At 44.9% G+C, this 22,618-nt stretch overlaps 1 protein-coding gene across 2 annotated transcripts in view; it reads right to left on the bottom strand.

Moving 5' to 3' along the window:
* The window catches only part of Ptdss1 (phosphatidylserine synthase 1), an 83,192-nt gene that overhangs the window by 23,670 nt on the left and 36,904 nt on the right, over nucleotides 1-22,618 (bottom strand). For both annotated transcript variants that reach the window (XM_004656948.2, XM_045144393.1), the window contains exons 5-7: nucleotides 13,642-13,800; nucleotides 5,600-5,751; nucleotides 3,456-3,597 (exon numbers count right to left, since the gene is read on the bottom strand). In XM_004656948.2, coding sequence (XP_004657005.1) covers nucleotides 3,456-3,597; nucleotides 5,600-5,751; nucleotides 13,642-13,800 — 453 coding nt within the window. The remainder of the gene's footprint in view (nucleotides 1-3,455; nucleotides 3,598-5,599; nucleotides 5,752-13,641; nucleotides 13,801-22,618) is intronic.

Here is a 22,618-nt window from a genome sequence, read left to right as displayed (position 1 = left end):
AAAACACATGAGGTCTCCCAAAGATTGAGTCCCAAACTAGTAACAGTCTGTACAACATGAGCACTGACCAATTGGAGGCTCAGGGGGAGGAGCTGGGGTGGTGGGCGGGCCATGCAAGAATCCCAGTCACCAGCTCTTGGTCACATTTCCTGCTTTGCATTAATGTCCCTTGGCTGATGGACGCGATCTGCTGTGACAGTAGGAAGAGGAATACTTTAAGCACAGCAGAAATCATGGAAATAGGTGCTGGGTGTGTAGAAATCAGGTCGGGTCTAAAGAAAGCACACCTCTACCTAAATTCAGCTTATCCCACAGCAGGTGGGTCCAAATTCTACATGCTGGTGCTATTCCTGAGCTTAGCACCCCGGCCCAGCCTTCAGGCTGAGCCTCTAGTAGCAGCGCTGGGGGAAGACCCCACAATCAGGATTTGACTGCTCTCTGTCCAGAGCCCAGTTCCACATCTCCAGCAGGGAGCAGAGACCATGGGAAGACCACACATCACATGGACTGGCAGGTGCGTTTCACTTACTTTAGGTGTGACTTGAACACACTGTATGTGTAATTGATATAGGAAAGAACGAGCAGTCCACTAATTAAACTATTTATGGGGAGCTGATGCCATGGGAAAGGGTGCTCCAAGCTACCAGGGGCTTTCGATCTAGAAGCTACACCATCTCTCCCTGGCAAATCCAATCATGTTTCCTAATGAAAAAGAAAAAAAAAAAAGGAAAAGGTCTCCCTACTGTCCCAGCAAATCCAGGCAAGGCCAACCCATGCAAAGTCCTATGTTTACAAATAATTATCTCTCAAGCTGGGCGTGGTGGCACACGCCTTTAATCCCAGCACTTGGGAGGCAGAGGTAGGAGGATCACGTGAGTTTGAGGCCACCCTGAGACTACGTGGTGAATTCCAGGTCAGCCTGGGCCAGAGTGAGACCCTACCTCGAAAAAAAAAAATTAAAATTAAAAAATGAATAATTGTTTCTTAGTACCTGAGGGATGGGGTCCAGGGATACCTAAGGACTCCAAAATCGACCAATGCTCAAATGCCTCACATAAAATGGGTCCCTCAAATTAAATAGATATATAGTTATCCTGGTGTATACTTCAGATCTCCTCTAGACTTATGATAACTTAAAATCTCTATATTACTTACAATAGTCATCCCAATGTTATTGCCCTGTAAATAGCTCTTTTTTTTTTCTTTTGAGGTAGGGTCTTACTCTAGCTCAGGCTGACCTGGAATTCACTCTGTAGTCTCAGGGTAGTCTTGAACTCATAGCTCTTACCTCTGCCTTCCAAGAGCTGGGATTAAAGGCGTGCGCCACCATGCCCGGCTTATAAATAGCAAATAGCTCTTCTTCAGTGTTTTAGGGAATAATGACAAGAATAACATCTAGATTCAGGGGGAATAGGTGGTAGGGTCTCACTCCAACCCAGGTTCACATGGCACTAACTCTGAAGTCCCAGGTTAGCGTTGAACTCACAGTGATCCTCCTACCTCTGTCTCCCAACTGCTGGGATTAAAGGTGTACATCACCATGCCAGGCTTTTTTTTTTTTTTTTTTTTTTTTGAGACAGAGTGTGCTTTGTAGCCCAGGCAAGCTTCATAGGAATCCTTGCCTCCGCCACCTGACTATGGGGATTACTGGAATAAGCCATCACATCCAGTTTGCAATTTTTGTATGTTTGATATATGTGTGTATTTGGGCATACATGTGAAAGTAAGAACACAAATTTGGACCACAATCCTTGGTCTCTACTTTGAGGGAGGATCTCTCTCTCTCTTTCTCTTCCTCTTCATTTTCACCAAGCCAGCTGCCCCATAAGCTTCTGTAAGCAGGCTGGAGTCACTGACATTGCTAAGATGTCTGGCTATTTTATATGGGTCCTGGGGATCCAAAATCCAGTCCTCACAATTGCACAGCAAGGCATTATCTACTGAGCCATCTCCCTAGCCTCTAGTTTGCTACTTAAAACAAAACTGTGTGTGTGTGCGTGCATGTGTGTGTGTGCGTGCGTGCGTGTGTGTGTGTGTTGGGGGAGGGGCTATTCTAGCTGAGGTCTAGGCTCAGTGCAAGACACTGACTCAATAAAATTAGGTGCAGAACAGTCGAGGAAGACATCTATCAACCTCTGGTACACAGGCACACGTATGCACATGCACCTGCACATATGCAGAGATGTGCCCACACACATATTGACCCTTGTAGTACAACATACACATACTCAGAAATCCTATTTCATGTGCAACTGGTTGAGTCTTCTGCTGTGGAACTTCAGGTGTGAAGGCTGACTACATTGACTTTTCCAAAGCAAGCTGGTTAGTTACTGATTCACTAACACTTCTAGAAAATTTAAAATAAATTTAAAATAAATTCCATGTATCAAAAAAGTATTATTTTCCAGTTTTCTATGTCTTAAAAGTAATACCTGCTGAGTTTTTCCCACTTTATTGAGTCTTTTGTATTTTAGTGCCCTGATGATTTTGAAAGATTCCTTAGGGCCCAGGCATGTCCTACCTGAGGCCAGGAATAGCTATACATGTGGCCCAACACAAAAACATGACCTGACCTAGAACACGATAAGCTTTTGTAGAGATTCTTGAGTGTAAAATTATGTTGTGACTCAATGACAAAAGGCCAGACATGTCTGGAACCATCAAGCTTAGGTGTCATGTGCTTCAGGACAGCTATAAATATGGCCCAACATTTCTAGATGACAACATTAATGTCACAAAGCCCAAAGGTTGAACACCCTAGGATCTTGCTTTCCCTTGGAGAGTCTGCAAAAGTTGTGAAAACACCTAGGCACAGAAGGCTCAATATAAAAATGCTGTCTTCAGTAAGCAGATGCATGAGAATCCTTGGCAAAGACCCACGGTTGGAGTTCTTCCATGATGTGACCTCCATCCTCAACTAGACTCTTTATGCCCATTCTCCTCAGGACTAACATTACCCAAAGTGGGAGGGTTAAAGTACAATTTGAACACCAAGCAACAAATCAGGAATACAAGAGAAGACTCAGTGGAAGAATACTTTCCTGCTTGCCTCAAATGTGGAAGGCCCTGGGTTCCACTCCCAGCATCACAAAAAAGTTACAGAAATGAAAATTGAACAACAGACAATCCTTCACATTGTTCTTTTGTATTGAAAATAGTTATTCTAAAGGGCAATGGAACATCTAATTCACTGGGTGATGGATGCTAGGCATGACCTTTTCTAAGGAATCTGCTTCTAATATTTAATTCAGAGATTCCTATTTTAAAATGTTCTCATGATGAAGTGAGACCTTAGGCCCAGTAAAAACACCGTGTTTAGTTACAATGTAAGCCAGTGCAGAATATCATATCTTCTACACTACCTAGCTAGTATGCAATGGAAACTATCATCAACTCTGCATCCCTGGAAGGATTACATTGTTTTTCCCCCTTAGAAGAGGCATCAGAGTGGTTACCTGCCAGATGATCATGAAAAGGTACACCCCAGCCACTCTCTGGAAGGAGGACTTGGGATCAAACCACCTCACATAGGTCCAGCGAGCAGGTGTGAACTGCAGCACAGCACGTTTGATCTTCCCCGTGGTGGAATGGATGTCCCTGAAAGAAGAGAACGATTCGGTGAAAACCCCAAGAGGTAAGAAAGGAGGGGAATTTGGAACACATGAAAAAAAATTGCATTAATGATATGCCAGCAAATGCTCCTTACAGAAAGTCCGTAAGTGGTAGCAGAAAGAATGTAAGAGCCAAAGGAAGGGTAGGACTCCTTACAATGTGCTCCCCCCCCCCCACCCGCCAGACACAAAATGGCCTGGATATCCATGACCTCACAGTGCCTGATGCTATCTACACAAGACCATCATAAGAGGAGGAAAAGATCATGACATCAAAATAAAAGAGAGACTAAGATGGGGAGGGGATATGATGGAGAATGGAGTTTCAAAGGGGAAAGTGTGGGGGGGAGGGTATTACCATGGGATTTTTTTTTTATAATCATGGAAGTTGTTAATAAAAATTTGAAAGAAAAAAAGAGTCCTTTCTATTGGGATAGTCAAATGTGTTAGTTTGTCTCTGTGTTGGGTTATATATAGAAAGAAAAAAAAACTTTAAAAAGATCTATTTTAAAATTTTACAAAAAAGATGTTTTAAAAGTGTGTATGTATTTATGTGTATGGGTGTGCTAAGGTCTTTTGCCACTACAAATGAATGCCAGATGTTTGCATCTGGCTTTAAGTGGGTGTTAGGGAACTGAACCTGAGCCATTTCCATAGCCCTAAAAATATCTTTGAGGAGAACACTGAATGCTGAAAAATATGAAAATATGAAAAGTGCTCATATTTTATTACAGAAAATGTTAAAAATTCAAATGTAGTGAAAACTGTTGCTTTTATCATCAACATCATGGCTCCCTTCCTCCTTAGGATCGATGGCACTGTTCCTGCCACAAACTAAGGGGCAAGTTGACCAAAGCAGAGGAGAGCGATGGTGGTGACTGGCATTGCCCTGCCTGGAAGCACAGTGCAGGGGTGACACAAACTAGAGTCAGGGACAGTTTCCTGAAGAAGTGACAAGTCGGCTGAGTCACCAAATAGGAGCAGCAGCAGCCTGGTCTCCAGAGTGAGCCTAGTCCCAGAGGATGGACGGGCGGTGAGGGTGCATGGGCGGTGGGCTGCTCATGCTTGGGAGGGTGTGCGGAGGCCCTCCCCGCCAGGTTGTGGATGTATACTTTGTACTGAAAACCAGGAGGAGTCACAACAGGAGTGTGACATGGTGACCCTTAGGTTCTTTAGTGTATGTGTAACGGGTGCTCACGTGTGTGAGTGTGGGAGCATGTGCGTGAGTGTGTGCAGATCAGAGAATGAGTTTCAAGTGTAGTCCTCATCTTCCACCTCACTGGAGGCAGGGTCTTTTGTTGCTCACAGCTTTATGTGCCAGCTTAGCTGGTCCGCTGGCTTCCAGTGGATTATCCTGACTCTGCCTCCCTTCTCACCTTAGGCATGCTGAGCATACAGACACCCACCGCAGTGTTGGGCTTTATATAGGTGCCAAAGAGCAAGGGCTCTATCCGCTGAGCTACCTCCCCAGCCCAAACCTTCCGTTCTCAAAGAGCTCGCTTCAGCAATGGTACGATAAAGGTTGGAGAGGCCACCCCAGGGGAAGGGAACTAATTAATCCTGAGGTAGAAGTCTGAACTCAGGCTGAGGTATAGGGATGAAAGAAAGGGTGGGGGGACTTTATAATTATTTTGAACCAAGAGGATGCTGGAAATCTTTCAACATGCAAAATCAAAGAGGATAAAAATCATTAATAATGTAGCATTTTTAAGCCCTTTTTGTGGTTTGTTTGTATTTTTGAGATAAGGTCTCCCTCTATGTCTCAGGCAGGCCTCCATCCTCCTGACTCAGCCTACAGAGGCACTGAAATGACAGGTACAAGCCACCTTACCAACAGCATTTACTAGACAAGTGCTGGAAATTGGATTTCAGTGGCTATTGTGGAACTTATCCCTTATCATCAAAGACCAAAGTGAAGATCTCTCCGAGAGAAACCCAAAGCGTGCTGCACACAACAGGGTCTAATGTCCAGAATGAAGTGGACTCACTTGAAGCTTGCCCAGTGGTACGTCCTCATCTCCAAAAACCGGCACACCACCATGCCCAGCCAGATGCCACCGCCATTGCACAGCAGGATGTCCAGAATAACTTGGTCCCACCAGCACTCGGCAAAATTGGGCAGAAGATGCATGAAGAAAAGCTGAGGAAGAGAACAGAGGGTGTCTGATAAAAAGCAAAGCTGGGCTTCCGTGCACACATTCCTGTCCAGAAACAGTGGTCTCCTTCTTTTCTAATGCATACACAAACACAGTAACGAAGTCTGTGTGTAGTAACATTTATCCAAATAGCTTTCTCTCACTTTTCTCAAAACACTGAGTTTTAGGGCTGCAGAGATTGCTTAGCAGTTAAGGTGCTTGCCTGTAAACCCTAAGGACCCAGGTTCAATTCCCCAATGCCCATGTAAGCTAGATGCACAAAGTGGTACATGCATCTGGAGTTCATATGCAGTGGCCCCAGCACTCCCAATTCTGTCTCTTTCTGTTTACAGATAAGTAAAAATATTTTAAAAAACACTGCATTTTAGAGAAACAGTGGAAGCTCTTAAAAATGCATTATCAGTGAGTCACACTGGCTAGTTATAATACAAGAATCTAGGAGGGAAAAAAAGAGAAAAAGTTTTCTGACAACAAAGTGTTGGCATGAATCTCAAAGAAAAGTCAGAATGTGAGCTGTGCAGTTTGGAAATACTCCAACATGTCAGCAAGTGAGCGAGTAAATTGTAAAATGATGAAGGCTGGCCTTTGAGGTTGTGGTGAGGGAGACAGCTTAACAAGACATGTCACACTATCTGACACCCAGTAATGACACTTGTTTTATTAGGCGCCCATGATGTGTATGGCAGTGAGGCTGTTGATCCCCAGGGCAGGAGGACGATGTATTTTCAGATAAACAGAACCACAAAGCAAGCTAGACTGGGGCAAGTGTAAGAATGGTGTCATAAATGGGGAACTATGGTGACAAGACAGACTTATTCTGACTGAGGGCAACCTTCAGGACATTAACAGGCATGGCTGATTTCAAGAGGCAAAGGAGAAAAGGACATTTCACAAAGAGTGAACAGTAAGATCAAGGTGGAAAGCAAATCTCTTTTGAAAACTGTCTTGAGCAAATCAAAGAGTAATTCAGCCATGTTCAGAGCAGAACACCATACTTGGTGCAGACCCACCTTAAGATTGTGCCACAAACAGCTCTGTAAAGATGAGGTTGCCAAGAAATAATGCATGTGATACAATGAGTGCTGCAAAACTAGAACAGTAGCTGCAGAAGTAGTTTGCAAGCAATATGTAATATGCAAACATGACTTTTTCTTCTCAATGTGCCTGCTGTTGAGGGGCCACAGAGAACTACAGCATATGACGGCTGAAGCTGTGTTCTCATGTGGGGGAGGGGTGACACTACCCTTGAGGTGATTCCCAGGTTCCAAGCCACAGGCAGAGCTGGAACACTGCCCCTAAGGGAGAAAAAAGAGAAATCGCCAAAACAAAACTATGCCCACGAGTACTCATGAAGACACCCTTCAACCTGGGGACTTCCCGGAAGGTACCAGACATTGGGACAAGATGGCTCTTGTGGTGGTTTGATTAAGGTGCCCCCCATAAACTTAAGTGTTCTGAACGCTAGGTTCCCAGCTGATGGAGATTTGGGAATTAATGCCTTCTGGAGGGAGTGTATTGTTGTGGGTGGGCTTATGGGTATTATAGCCATATATAGCTTCCCCATGCCAGTGTTTGGCACATTCTCCTGTTGCTATTGTCCACCTTATGTTGGCCAGGAGGTGATGTCCACCCTCTGCTCATGCCATCATTTTCTTTGCCATCCTGGAGCTTCCTCTCAAGCCTATAAGCCAAAATAAACCTCTTTTTTTCCACGAGCTGCTCTTGGTTGGGTGATTTCTACCAGCAATGCGAACCTGACTGCAACAGCAAAGTGGTACCGAGGAGTGGGATTGCTGCTAGACACCTGGCGGTGTGGCTTTGGCCTTTTGGAGCTGATTTTCAAGAGGAACGTGGAAGGATTTGAAATCTTGGCCTAAGAGATGCCTTGCAGCGCTGTAAGTACAGCTCGATGGACTATTTTGGTCAGAGCTGAAAGGCCTGAATGCAGTAAGAACTATGTACTGTGAGGTTTGGCTTATGAGGGTGAGAAAGAGCTTTGCTTGGACTGGGCTAGCAGTTTGTGCGGGAAGCTTTCTGTTATGCGCCTGTCCTGAGAAGTTGTCCTGGGTTGCTTTGCGTAGAAATGAACTGGTATAAGCAGAGGAAAATGGCATAGAAAGAAAAATCATTCAGCTGTAATTGAGAGATTACAGCTTTTGAGATTGGGCTAGCTGACCGGCACGGGGCCAATAGGAAGAATGTAGACTCTTTTTGGAGGGGCCTGAGTGCTCAAGGAGTGTCCTGTTCTTCAAAGTATGCTTATTCCCCCCCTGGATTAACAAGTTGGCACCCTTCCTGGTATTATGGAGTATAAGAAATGCAGGAAAGAAAGGGTCACTGAGTTTGCAATACGGTCTTGTGTTTCAGAAATGGCCATAGGCAGCGTGAAGCAGGTTTGCTGGCTGCCTGCATGGAGACCCCATGGAGCCATGAAGATAAACCGTGGATTGCAATGAAGACTCAGGGGAGATGCTGGGATGACGAGATGGCTGCTAAGGAGAGCTTCTGGTCCCAATGAAGTTTTCCAGAACTGTGAATAGCCTAGCTGGAGCGGCAGAAATGGAATTTCAGAGAACTGTTGCTGGTTAGACTTATCAGACTTGAAGATTTGTCACTGGCTAGAGTTGTTGGACTTGGAGCTACAGAGTTTGGTGTTTGCCCTGTATAAATCATGTATTGCTCGAATATTTCTTTGCTATGCCCAATGGCATCTTTTGCAGTATAAATGTTTATTCTGTGTCATTATGGGTTTTGGGGAAAAGTTTTTTTGGTATTATGGCTCAGTTAAAAAGACCTTGAACTATGGGGATATATGAACATCATTGGGATTGGTAAAAACTATGGGGACTTTTCAAGTTGGACTGAATGCATTGCATTTTACATCATGGATGTTTATCAGTTTATGGGGAACGGGGAGTGGAATGCAGCAATTTGATTAAGGTGTTCCCCGTAAATTAGGTGTTCTGAATGCTAGGTTCCCAGCTGATGGAGGTTTGGGAATTAATGCCTCCTAAAGGGAGTGAGTGTATTGTTGGGGGTGGACTTATGGGTGTTATAGCCAGCTTTCCTATGCCAGTTTTTGGCACATTCTCCTGTTGCTATATGTTGGCCAGGGGGTGATGTCCACTCTCTGCTCATGCCATCATTTTCCCTGCCGTCCTGGAGCTTCCCCACAAACCTGTAAGCCAAAATAAACCCCCTTTTTCCCCATAAGCTGCTCTTGTCAGGTGATTTCTACCAGCAATGTGAACTGGACTGCAATAGCCCTCTATAGTCGAGAACTCCCTTCACTCACTGAAGACAGAACTATAGGCTTTCTGTGGTAAGGCACAGTTCTTGGACCTGGGAAGTGCGGACATGAGTTGTACCTTCTTGAAGCAAAAAAGAGGCATCTATTACATGTCTAAAACATATAAGGGGAACGGCAGGAGTGAAGGGTGTGGCACTCCTAGGTTTAGACATGGAGTATGGCTGGCCGAGGGATGGGCAAAGTGTGTTCCTTCAGAAGCATAGCCCTGGAAACGGGAAGCCAACAGGTGAGAGGCAGAGAAGGGGGAGGGCTGGGCCCATAGCTCTGGTGGGGAGCAACACAAGTTCTTCATAATACAAAGACCAGGCTGGAGAGATGGCTTAGTGGTTAAGGTGCTTGCCTGCGAAGCCTCAGGACCCAGGTTTGACTCCCCAGAATCCACATAAGCCAGATGCATATGGTGATGCATCGAGTCTTGAGTTTGTTTGCAGTGACACACCTATTCTCTCTCTCCCTCTTTCTTTCTCTTGTGTGTGGATAAACTTTTAAAATGTTAAAAAAAAATAAAAATAAAAACAGCAGGAGCAGGGGTGGGGCTCAGTGAAGTCAGCCTGGGGGTGGGGGCAGCAGAATTCCCCTTAGGACTTGCAGGCTGACTCAGAGTCTGGCTTCTGTTCTAAAAGCCATGCACAGACAGTAAAAGCAGAGGGGCTCTTGACCTGCTGCTCGTAAAAAGTACCACTTTGGGGCTGGAGAGATGGCTTAGTGGTTAAGCGCTTGCCTGTGAAGCCTAAGGATCCCGGTTCGAGGCTTGATACCCCAAGACCCACGTTAGCCAGATGCACAAGGTGGTGCATGCGTCTGGAGTTCGTTTGCAGTGGCTGGAAGCCCTAGTGCACCCATTCTCTCTCTCTCTCTGCCTCTTTCACTCTCGCTCTCTGTCACGCTAAAATAAATAAATAAAAATGAACAGAAATATTTTTTTTAAAAAGTACCACTTTGGACATCATGTAAAGATAAACACTTCAGACAAGAGATGATGGTCAACCAGATACAAATGGGTGGAGAAGGGCTGTATAGGTGTTCAGAAGAGAGTTACAGGAACTGGAGACCACAGGATGCTGGGGAGCAGCGAAGGACAACAGAATGTCCCTGCAGGGCAAGTGAGGGGAAGCAAGAGAGGCTAGGTCAGGCCAAGGGCCTTGCACAAAGTCACAGAGCAGTTACAAGAGGATGATTTGTGCTTCTGGAGGTCAAGTGTGGTGCAAGGGCAGGGAGGTGGGCTTCACACCTGGGATGCAATGCTTGAGGAAGTCAAATGGAGCTGATTCCTTGTCTGTGAAATGGGAACAGACACACACTACCTTCCCCAGTCGACTATACTATGATGAAATCAGGTGTCCCGCATAAACTCAGGTGTTCTGAAAGCTGATCCTCAGCTGTGGTAGGCTGGGAGGTGGAGCCTCCTGGAGGAGGTGTGTTGCTGTGGGTGGACCTTGAGGATAGGTTTATTGACGCCAGGTTGCCAGTGTTAGTTTGGCTCACTCTCCTACTGCTATTGTTTACCTATGTTAGCAAGGAGGTGATGTCCAGCCTCTGCTCATGACATGTTTCTCCCTGCCCACTTCTCCTCAAGACTCTAAGCCAAAATAAATACTTTCCTCCCACAAGCTGCTTTGGGTCAGGTGATTCTTCATAGCAAAGAGAAGTCAATGAATGCTCCATCCTCTCAAAGTTCCCATGTTGAAAGAGCGCCAATTCCTCCAAAGGTGAACTTGTTTGCAGAGGTAATTATTTAAGATGAGGTCATGCTGGAGTAGACTGAGCCCCAGTCCATCATGACTCATGTCCTTAAGAAAAGAACCCTAGAAAGGCGCAGACATGGTGAGGGAGAAGGCCATCTGCCCATGAGAGCAGAGACTGAGGTGATGCATCCGCATGTGTCTTCACAGCAGTCCTCAGAAGGAGCCAGCTCCGTCCACACCTTGATCTCAGACTTGCAGCCTCCAGAACTGACGAAGCTCTCTGAACCTGCACACTTCTCTGACTTAGGGTCAAGTCAGGGATGGGCACGGAGAAACAGGCCATACATGAGGCCTAATGCTCTTTGCTGGGAATGATGAGTGATGTACAACTGAGCAGCAATGAAGTTCATTTCCAACAAATTGCATTTTGCTAATGGTTTCTCAAGAGTTGTCTCTCAGTAATTAATCAGATAAAAATTTGTTTTGTTTTATTTTGAGTAGAATCTTACTGTACACCAGGGTGACCTGGAACTCACTCTGTAGTCCCAGACTTGCCTCAAACTCACAGTGACCCTCCTACCTCTGTCCCCAGAGTGCTGAGTGCTGGGATTAAAGGTTTGTGCCACCACATCCAACTGAGACAAACTTTTTAAATTTTAAATATTTTTTATTTGAGAGAAAGAGAGAATGGGCATGCCAGGGCCTCCCCTCTTGCCACTGTAAACAAATTCCAGATGCATGTGCCACTTTGTGAATATAGCTTTACGTGGGTACTGGGGAATTGAACCTAGGCTTTTACAAACCAGTGCCTTTAACCACTGAGCCATCTCCAAAGCCCCACACTTTTGATCACTGAGATAAGAGAACTCTATCAAGAAGTCTTTATCAACAACAAAATATCTTTGGATGCCTTTGGGATCCAGAACACCTAATTCCATTAATCTCAAATGGAAAGCTAGCATGTGTGTAAACTGATTCATTTATTCCTAACAGATGTATCTTCATTACCACTGACTTGTTTCATTTGGGACTTTTATTTCATTCTTTGGCTAGGTTTTGTTTTTCTTTAAGTTAGCAGGGAAGCGTACTTCAGTAAGTACATGAGAGGGCTTGTTCTTTTCTTTTTAAACAAGGTATAAAATATTGCCCTGGGCTGGGGAGATGGTTCAGTGGTTCAAGGCACTTGCATAAGGCTGCTTGCCGAAGTTCAAGTCTCCAGTAGCCATGACAAGCCGGACCAAAGTCATGCATGCCTCTGTGATCCTATAGCAATGGCAGGTGGAACCAATACCTGGAAGCTCGTGGGCCAGCTAGGACAGCACGTGTGAAAGTGAAGGACAGAAGAAAGCTAGCTTAAAAAAAATTTTTTTTGTTGTTCATTTTTTATTTATTTATTTGAGAGTGACAGAGAGAGAAAGAGAGAGAGAGAGAGAGAGAGAGAGAGAGAGAGAAAGAAAGAGAGAGAGATTGACTACGGGCATGCCAAGGCCTCCAGCCACTGCAAACGAACTCCAGATACGTGTGCCCCCTTGTACATCTGAAACATGGGTCCTGGGGAACCGAGCCTCGAATTGGGGTCCTTAGGCTTCACAGGCAAGCACTTAACCATTAAGCCATCTCTCCAGCCCAGAAAGCTAGCTTTTTAAAGGCAGTTTTAGAGATTGAGGGTGGAAGAGAGATCCGGGAGATGTCATCCCACACGACACCTCACCCTGGCACAAGAAAGGAACTCTTGGCAGAAACGGGGCTCAGGTCTGATGGGAGACTGCTCTACAGCGCCCCTCGCTGCTCACAATCCAGCGCATTACTTGGATAGATGGCCCGGAACTTACCTTCTCTACAAACCAACCAGGTCTTCCCCTTGCCTATAAAGGGTCCTGCCTTCTTCCTGTCCTGAACTCTACCCCCATCCCCCCTTTTTTTTCTTGTTATGCTGCTCTGCTCCTCCTCTTTCCCTTGGCCACAGGGACACACATTAGTCTAGTCTCCCCCTCACCCACTTTGGGTAGATGGGGAAGGACGGCATAAGTGTTTCTTGGTGTGGGGGAACTTTTCTGCTTGCCTCTGCTTTATACTTTGGGGTGACTTCTCACTTTGATTACATGATTCTCCTCTGGTCTCTAATCTACCATGTGGGTGTTTTCCTCACACCCAGATCCACCACATGGGTGCTTTCACTAACACTTTCTGTGGGTGCTTCCACTAGCTCTCAGTCTGCTACCTGCGTACCTTCTTTAAACTCCAGGGTACCTGTGAGTGTAACTCTCTTCATTCCTCATTTCTCCTCCGAACCTCCTGCACTCTGCTTTGATATCTGCCCTCGCATTTTTCCTTGAGCCTCACCATTTGCCCTCTAAACTTCCCTACATGGAAAATGCCATGCCAGTTACTCCTAAGTCTTCCCGTACAAGCACCTAGACTCTGACCTTCCACATGCCTACATCCTTACTCTAGTTATTTCCCCCAAACCTCAATTTCTCTTAAATGAACCTTACATGAAGTGTTTCCACATGAAACGTGTTTCCCACGTCCCACTTCCCACGTGTTTATGACGCTGTTCTAGCTTTCTTTCCTAGATCCCAATCTCCCTTACATATATACCACAATTTGTGAGTTCTCCCTAAATATAAACTTAATAATTCACAATGTATCTTTCTTGAGACTGTCTTTATAAATTCTTTATTAAAGGTAGGTCAGAACCCCAAACTTGGGATTCATAAATTCTGGGAGACCCTTCCTGAACCCCAAAATCCTGCACCAAGATGGCCAAAAAAGTCCCCTCAAACCAGACTAACTATGGCTGCTTTGTAACTCTCTTTTCTGTACACACTCCATGCCCATCGTGTGGTAGGGAGCCTGGCGCCCCACCCATGTCTTACCTCGGTCAGCTCCCAGGTGATACTGATTGTCCAGCAGAGACCATAGCTACGGATCAACAAGGCTTTCATGGCCCAGCCCCAGAAATGCCCGAAGGCAAATATATCGAAGTGGCTGATGATGCGCTCCCACGTGATCACATGGCAGTTCACGGCATATTCCTGGTTGACATGAAAAGGGAGACAGTTCATGAAACTCTAGAAAGCCGCCTGCCTCCCGCAGTAAATGAAAGGGCTGACAGCACCCTGGAAGCTAATGCATGTTCCGTCCAGTTATAGTCAAAACTTTAATCACAAGATTCTTGGAGTGAATGGATAAATTCTTAAGGGTTTATAAGTGTGAATTGCTTTACTCTGAATTGCAATGCTGCATTAAGATGGGAAGAAATGATGGGTGTGGTAGTGCACAACTTTAATCCCAGAATTTGGGAGGCAGAGATAGGAGGACTGCTGTGAGTTTGAGGCCACTCGAAGACTACATACTGAATTCCAGGTCAGTCTGAGCTAGTGTTAGACCCTTCCTTGAAAAACAAAACAAAAAAAAAAAAAAAAAAAAAAAAAAGGGTTAAGAAACATAGTTGGAAAAATATATCTTTAAAAGGTGACATCACATAGACCTTGTCAACCTGGCCATTGAGCAACTGAGTAAAAAGCCAGTACAAGAAGAAAACAAAGAAAACAAAGAATCCCTGTAGATTTGGAAATTTAAAAGAAAACACATTTAATCCCAGCACTCAGAAGACAGAGATGGGAGGATGGCCATGAGTTCAAGGTCACCCTGAGACTACACAGTGAATTCCAAGTCAGCCTGGATGACAATGAGACCCTACCTTGAGAAATCAATAATGATGATGATGAAAATATATAGGTGACACAGAAAAATTGACAGCCTGAAATGCTGACTCACTCAACTTCACAAAAGCTCCCACCACAAAATATTTTCAGTATTATATAAACTGGATGCTAAAATTTCTAAAGCTTTGAAGAATTTTGGGTCAATTTCCATTCAACTATTTGTTTTTTTTTTTTTTCTTCTTCTTCTCTTTTTTTGTTTGTTTTGTTTTTCAAGGTAGGATCTCTAGCCCAGGCTGACCTGAAATTCACTATGTAGATCCAGAGTTACCTTGAACTCACAGTGATCCTCTTCTGCCTCCTGAATGCTGGGATTAAAGGTGTGCGCCCAGCTTTCAATTTCTACCTTTTGCTTTGACTATGTTATATGTTCCTAAGTAATTTTAAACCTTGTATTTAAGTGTTATACATGTAGTTATCCTACGGCTACATGACAATATCTCTTGAGAATCTCTATCTCACATCTGTTCTTCCCAGAACTACTAATCTAAGGAGAAGTATTAAGAATTAGAAAACAAGTTTGGGCCTAACCTTGTAGTTTCCGCTCTGCAAGAGATCAGAGAAGAACCTGGCTTCTCCTTATGGACTACTAAAGGAGTTCCCTAGATCTGTTTCTCCAAAAACAACCTGAGAACCTCCCTGGGAAGGAGTATTCTTGGAAGGTTTAAGTCTGATGCCGACATTGTGATTGGTTAAATTCAGTTCCAAACTCTGGTATCATGGCTGGTTACATGCTCAGGCCCTATTCAGAATCTACAAATGACCCCAATTTAGGGCACAGGGTAGGCTTTACCCCCCTCTTTCCTCCCTCATGGAAGGAGCTCTCTGTACTTCTTCCTCTTTCCTTCTCTTAACCCAATAAAGTCTCTCTAACCCTTAAAAAAAACTAGAAAATAGACTGCTGAGTGTTTAGCTCTATAGGCGATATCTCCATCATCTCCTGAGGCTCAGGGAACATCATGAAATCAGGGGCAGGAAGAATATTAGAGCTGGAGGGTACAGAGGAAGATATGGCCATTGCACTCATGAGCTCAAATGAGCTGTGGCTACTGCACTAGATGGGACCAGACACCATTCACTCATGGATAGGGAAGAGCTTTTGAATCCCCACTCCTCCCTGAGGACCTACTGGTAGTAATGATGGCTGGGGGAAGAGAAGTAATTCTCAATGATGTATCCACCAGGAGTTCAGAGGGAGTAGGAGGGAAACAAGAGAGGGTAATGGAGGGTATATATTATCAAATGATAAATATAATACAAATTTTTGTGTGTATATATACATATATATATGAAATTGTCGAAGAACAAAGGAAAAAAGGAAAAAGAATAGCTACCTGTATGAGCCAAATGGAAAAATTCTTAGGAACTCTCATAATTTCAAAACCAAAAGGCTGGAGGGATGGCTTAGTGGCTAAGGTGCTTGCTCCAAAGCCAAAGGACCCAGGTTCGATTCCCCAAGACCCACATAAGCCAGATTTACAAGGTGGTGCATGCACCTGTAGTTCATCTGCAGTGCCTAGAGGTTCTGGTGTGCCCAGCCTCTCTGACTCTCTCAAATAAACAAATAAAAATTATTTAAAAAACAAAACAAAACAAAAACCAGAAACAAGAACTAGGCTGGAGAGATCCTCAGCAATTAAAAGCACTTACTTGCAAGTACTGATGGCCTGGGTTTGATTCCTCAGTACCCATGTAAAGCCAGATGCACAAAGTGACACATGTGTCTGGAGTTCATCTGCAGTGGCAGGAGGCTCTGGTGTGCCCATACTCATTCTGTCTGCCTGCCCCTCTCCCTCTCCCTCTCCCTCCTTCCTTCCCTCCCTCCCTCCCTCCCTCCCTCTCTCTCTCTCTCTCTCTCTCTCTCTCTCTCTCTCTCTCTCTCTGTCTCTGTCTCTCAAAAATAAATAAATAAATAAAAATATTAAAAGCACCAAGAACTGGGATGAGGAAACAGAAATGTAGCCCAGTACTTTCTTTTCCCCACCCCATCCTGCCTCTTCTTGGATACTATACTGAAAGATTATTTCTTTAAAATCATCTTTTTTGAGAAGGGGTGGAATATGATATTACTGTATGTGAGTGGAAAACCTAGAAGGATTCAACAAGGCTAAATGAAGACTTATAAAGGCAGAGGGTCCTGCACTGCATGGAAATTCTCTCCCCAGAACTTCCAGCACTGTGTGTTTGCCACAGTGGCTCCCAGGCTGACAGAGAAACATCCTGGGGGCTAAAGCAGGTTCACATATTGGGTTAAAGAGAGTGACAAGCTGCCACCCACCACAAATTCCTCAATCTTCCTACCCTATTTACTCTGGAACCAGCTGCTTAGAGCTAGGTAAGGAGGAGAGACTGGTGATGTCTTTTTGCAGAGGCCACTCAACATGACCACAGGCTGAAGGTGGCTTTGGGCCTGTGTACAACTATGCTTCTATTACAGGACTGTATGTTAAAAAAAAAAAAAAGTCACAAACAGCCAACTTGCATACACTAGCCTTGGAATTTTAATGAGACGATTTGCCAATTAATCACCTACAGAGCACCCTGGTGCAAGGTATGGAGGCAGAGCAGTTTAGTTGTCCCCTGGGTTCCTTAGATCAGTTCCAGGACACCTTGTGCATACTAATAGTCACGGATGCCTAAGTCCCTCACATAAAATGGCATTGTTGTTGCATAAAACCTATGTGTATCTTCCCACAAACTTTAAATCATTCCTAGTTACTTGTCATACCTAACAGTGTATGTGCTTTGTTTGCAGGTGCAGGGTTCAGGGACTAAGGATGTGAAAATATTCTACACATGGTGCCTGGGGAGATGGCTCAGTCAGTAAAAGTGCTTGTCACATAAGCACCAGGACCTGAGTTCAGATCCCTGGCACCTTTTTATGTTTTGTTTTGTTTTCGAGGTAGGGTCTTACTTTAGCCTAGGCTGACCTGGGATTCACTAACTAGTCTCAGGGCAGCCTGGAACTCATGCAGATCCTCCTACCTCTGCCTCCCAAGTGCTGGGATTAAAGGCATGCAGCACTACTCCTGGCTCCAGATTTTTTTTTTTTTTTTGCCCTGGCACCTTTGTGGGTATGGCAGCAAGTACTGGTAAGTCCCAGTTGCAGGGAGGCAGAGAGAGCAAGAGTGTACCTACCCATGGAGCTTGACTGCTAGCTTGTCTAGCCAGACTGGTGAGCTCCAGGTTAAATGAGAGACCCTGTCACAACTCATAAAAGTGGAGACCAAATAAAGACCTCTGGCTTCTACACACAAGCACACACAGGCATGCACCCATACATGTATGAACACACACATACAAGCAGACACACACACATACAAAATGAATATAGTCTACAGGTGTTCAGTAGAGGCGAGCTTTTCCCCTGGATATTTTCTGTCTGCAGTTGGTTGAAACCCAGGACGCTGAAACCAGATATGGAAGGCTGGGGAGGTGCAGGCAAGCACAAGCCTGGGAGCCAGGAGGAACAGGCTTTAACTGAGGATGGCCCAGAGCCAGAGCCTGGAAAGGGGCCAGTGGGCAGGGGCGTGCTACTGAGTGGCTGATAAGAGAGGATGAATTCTGCCACCTCCCCACCACCTGTCCCAGGGCTGATCTCGGAGCCTCTGCCCCTCCTTTGGTTGCTTAACATGTCACCGAATACCAAGTCCTAGTCACTTCACCTCTTCAGTGTTTTTCCTTTCTTCATCTCACCGCCACTACTAGTTTTTTGCTTAGACTTCTGCAACAGTTTTCCAAAACTGATTCAGGTATGCAGAAAGTACAGATGATGATACTATTTTAAGTTCCTGGATAAGCACTTTGGCTAAAGACTAGGAAGATCTCTACACGGAATTATGCCCAACATCCCTCCCAGTACAGAGGGCTCTCTGCTGCAGGACACTGCCGGCTTCTAGCTCTACTCACTCTCTTTCCTCTTTGCAGTAAGTGCTAAGTCTGTTAGAAGAGCTCACATTTGGGCTGGAGAGATGGCTTAGTGATTAAGCGCTTGCCTGTGAAGCCTAAGGACCCCAGTTCGAGGCTCGGTTCCCCAGGTTCCACGTTAGCCAGATGCACAAGGGGGTGCACGCGTCTGGAGTTCGTTTGCAGTGGCTGGAAGCCCTGGTGTGCCCATTCTCTCTCTCTCCCCCTCTATCTGTCTTTCTCTCTATGTCTGTCGCTCTCAAATAAATAAATAAAAAATGAACAACAACAACAAAAAGAGCTCACATTTCATTTCAGTCCTCTCTTTGGAAATTATTTCCCTGCACATAGCACAAGTTCTTATCTGCTCCTTAAACTATGGAGAATTTTTTAAAAAATATTTATTTTTCTGAGAGAGATAGAATTGATGTGCCAGGGCCTTTAGCTGCTGCTAACGAACACTAGATACATGCACCACCTTGTGCATCTGGCTTATGTGGGTCCTGGGGAATTAAACCTGGGCCCTTTGACTTTGCAGGCAAGCACCTTAACCGCTAAGCCATCTCTCCAGCCCTCATACAGAAACTTTATGAGACAGGCTCTGCCTGATGGAGGAAGTTTGTGGTTGTCCAAAGAGGCGGGGGAGGACCAGCCTGCCTACTTTGTGGCCGAGGGTATTAAGAAACAACTGTGGCCCAAGTCTCTTGTTCCCTGCTGTGTTCGCCAGGCTACCTGGCTTATGAACTTCTGAGATTCTCCTATCTCTGCCTCTCGTTTTGCTGTAGGCATACTGGGATTACAAACATCTGCTGCTACAGCATCTAGTTTTTCTTTGAGGTAGGGTCTCAATCTAACCCAGGCTGACCTGGAATTCATCATGTAGTCTCAGGCTGGCCTTGAACTCACAGTGATCCTCCTACCTCTGCCTCCTGAGTGCTTGGATTTAAAGGTGTGCGACACAACACCCGGTGCATCTAGTTTATTTGAGTTCAAACTAAGGTACTAATGCTTGAACAGCAAGCTGTTTGTCCACCAAACCATCTCCCTAGTCCCCAAATCCTTACTTAAAAATAAGGTTTGTTTTTTTTTGTACTTCCCTACCAATAGTCATACCTAAAACTTGTATATCTTAGAGTTGATGCTGACCTGACTCCATGATCAATCTTCACATTTATTTTATTTATTTATTTATTTTAGTTTTTCGAGGTAAAGTCTCATTCTAGCCCAGGCTGACCTGGAATTCACTATGGAGTCTCACGGTGGCCTCGAACTCATGATAATCCTCCTACGTCTGCCTCCCAAGTGCTGAGATTAAAGGCGTGCGCCACCACGCCCGGCCAATCTTCACATCTTAAAAAGTAATTTTTTATTTATTTGCATGCCAGAGCCTCTTGCCACTACAAACTCCAGGTGCATGCACCACCACTTTGTGCATCTGGCTTTATGTGGTACTGGGGAGTTGAACCTGGGCCAGCAGACTTTGCAAGCAAGTGTTTTTAACCACTAAACCATCTCCTCAGCCCTTACCTTCATGTTTAAAGCAGGATCAGCTGGTACATGGGCTCCTAGGGTGACATTAAGCACCACCTATCATGCAGCCTCACCGTGAGAACTGAAAGGAGAATGCGGAATCCTGTTCAGCCTCTACATCTACTTTCCGTAGCAAATGCAGGGGGACAGAGAGACATCAGCAGTGGTGCCCTACAAACGCAAGCTAAAACACCCAGATGTGAGACACTGGAATTTTTCAGCAAATAAATATAAACAGAATGTGCCTGGGGAAACTACTGACCAAGTGAGATTTAACACGTGATGTGCCAAATGCAGAATAAGGACCTTAAGAGGGCCCTGTCCTGAAGATGTCAGTAATAAAAAATCAATTATTAGGAAACTGGGGAAATGTTAACACTATGAATATATGTTCACTCTGAAATGCTTTTGCAAAGAGAAAGGAGAGCCCATGGATTTTATATTTACTATCAGAGAATTGTTTCAAGGTCATCCAGGAGTGTGGTGGACAACAAGACCAAGCACAAATCAATACCTGAAACTGACTCATCAGTCCGTGAGGATTGCAGTCTTTGTATACTTGTATATGTTTAAAATTTGTACTAACTTGTTGAAATTTCTTGAAAATATGTCTTGTAGAACACCAAATTTTTTAATGTAACCATTTTGTTTTGGTGCTGGGATTTAACCCAGGGCTTCATGTACATTAAGTACACACTTTACCAGTCCAGAATCAATTACATTCAAAAGCTGTAAGCCATCCACAGTAAGAGTTCATACAGCCAGTAGGTCTTATGCCTGGTGGTACAAAACTGCGACCCCATTACTCCCTACTCAGGAGGCAAGATGATAAAAGTTCAAGGTCATCCTCAGCTTCTCAGTGAATTCAAGTCCAGTGTAGGCTATATAAGTCATTGTTTCAAGACATAAGAACAACCAAAAAGATAAGAAATTGCCTCTAACAGAATTGATGACTCCTCCTCCAGCCCTAATGTATAGTAGAAATTATCAAGAAAAAAGTGAGTCTGAGCCGGGCGTGGTGGCGTATGCCTTTAATCCCAGCACTCAGGAGGCAGAGGTAGGAGGATTGTCATGAGTTTGAGGCCACCCTGAGACTCCATAGTGAATTCCAGGTCAGTCTGGGCTAGAGTGAGACCCTACCTCGAAAAACTAAAAAAAAAAAAAAAAAAAGTGAGTCTGAGTTTCAGTGGGTCAGAGGCTATCCGGACCAGAAATGAATGGCAGATGAAGGAATGCACAGAATAGGTGACCCTGAAGACCAGTGATGCACAGACTCTCTGTCTTGCATGAAGGGATTATTTTCAGTGCTGAGGTTTGAACCCAGGGCCTTGGGATGCTAAGCAAGCTTTCTACTGCAACCCAACCTCTTTTTACGTTTTTGTAAAAAAAATATTTTGGGGCTTGAGAAGTGGCTAAGCAGTTAAAGTGCTTGCCTGGGAAGTTTAAGGACCCACGTTAGATTCTCCAGGTCCCACATAAGCCAGGTGTACAGGTGGCACATGCATCTGGAGTTCATTTGCAGTAGCTAGAGGCCCTGGAGCACCCATTTTCTCTCTCTGTCTTAAATAAAAATGAATTTAAAATTCTTAAAGAAATTTATTTATTTGAGAAAGACAAACCAATAAAGAGGCAGGCAGAGAGAGAGAGAGAGAGAGAGAGAGTGTGTGTGTGTGTGTGTGTGTAACTGAGTAAGTATGGGCCCACCAGGGCCTCCTCCCACTGCAAACAAACTCCAGAAGCATGCATCACTTTGTGTACCTGCCTTTACCTGGTGTGGTGGTTTGATTCAGGTGTCCATCCCCCCCAAACTTATATGTTCTGAATGCTAGGTCCCAGCTGGTCACTTTGGGAATTAACACTTTCTGGAGACAGTGTATTGTTGGAGGTGGGCTTATGGATATCATATCCAGCTTCCTCTTGCCAATGTTTGGCACACTCTCCTGTTCCTGTTGTCCATCTGATGTTGGCTAGGAGGTGATGTCCGCCCTCTGCTCATGCCATTGCTTTCCCCTGCCATCACGGAGCTGCCCCTTGAGTTTGTAAGCCAAAGTAAACCCTTTCCTTCCACCTGGCTGCTGGTGCTGCTTGCTGCCTTCCAGCTTAGACTGAAGAGCAGTGGCTCTCTGTGAAGTCCCCAAGCCTTCAGTGCAGGATTGGGATTGCTAAGGCATCTAGCCTCATGACTGAGCAGCTACTGGTTTCCTTGACTCTTGGGCCTATTGTTGATTGCTATTGTTGGGCTGCCATAAGCTAATCCACATGGGTACTGGGGAATCAAACCTGGGCTATCAGGCTTTTGTAAGCAAGTACCTTTAACCACTGAGCCCTCTTTTTACCCAGTTACCCAGGCTGACCTTGAACTCACTTTATATCTCAGGCTGGCCTTAAACTTGCCATCCCCTTGCCTCAGTCTACTCATCCGCCACAGTAGTGGGGTTACAAGCCTTTCTTGCTCAGCCCAGCTCCATAAAGGAACTTCTTCCCATAAATCCTTCAGAGTGGGAAGAATTTCTCTGTAGTTACCAAAGGAACAGGTCCTTAGAACTGCAAAATACTGAAGGAAGTCAAAAGTGATGACATATGGAGAGGATGGGGCCTTTCCTACACCACCTGGATGCCTGCATTCTACAAAGAGCCTTGTGCCTTGCCTGGCTTGGCAAGAAAGAATGAGCCAGTATGGGAAGTAAGATTG

The sequence above is a fragment of the Jaculus jaculus genome, chromosome 2 (genome assembly GCF_020740685.1).
Source record: "Jaculus jaculus isolate mJacJac1 chromosome 2, mJacJac1.mat.Y.cur, whole genome shotgun sequence".
NCBI lineage: Eukaryota > Metazoa > Chordata > Mammalia > Rodentia > Dipodidae > Jaculus > Jaculus jaculus.
Note: the sequence above shows the minus strand (reverse complement) of the source record. Positions and strands in the feature narration are given on the sequence as shown.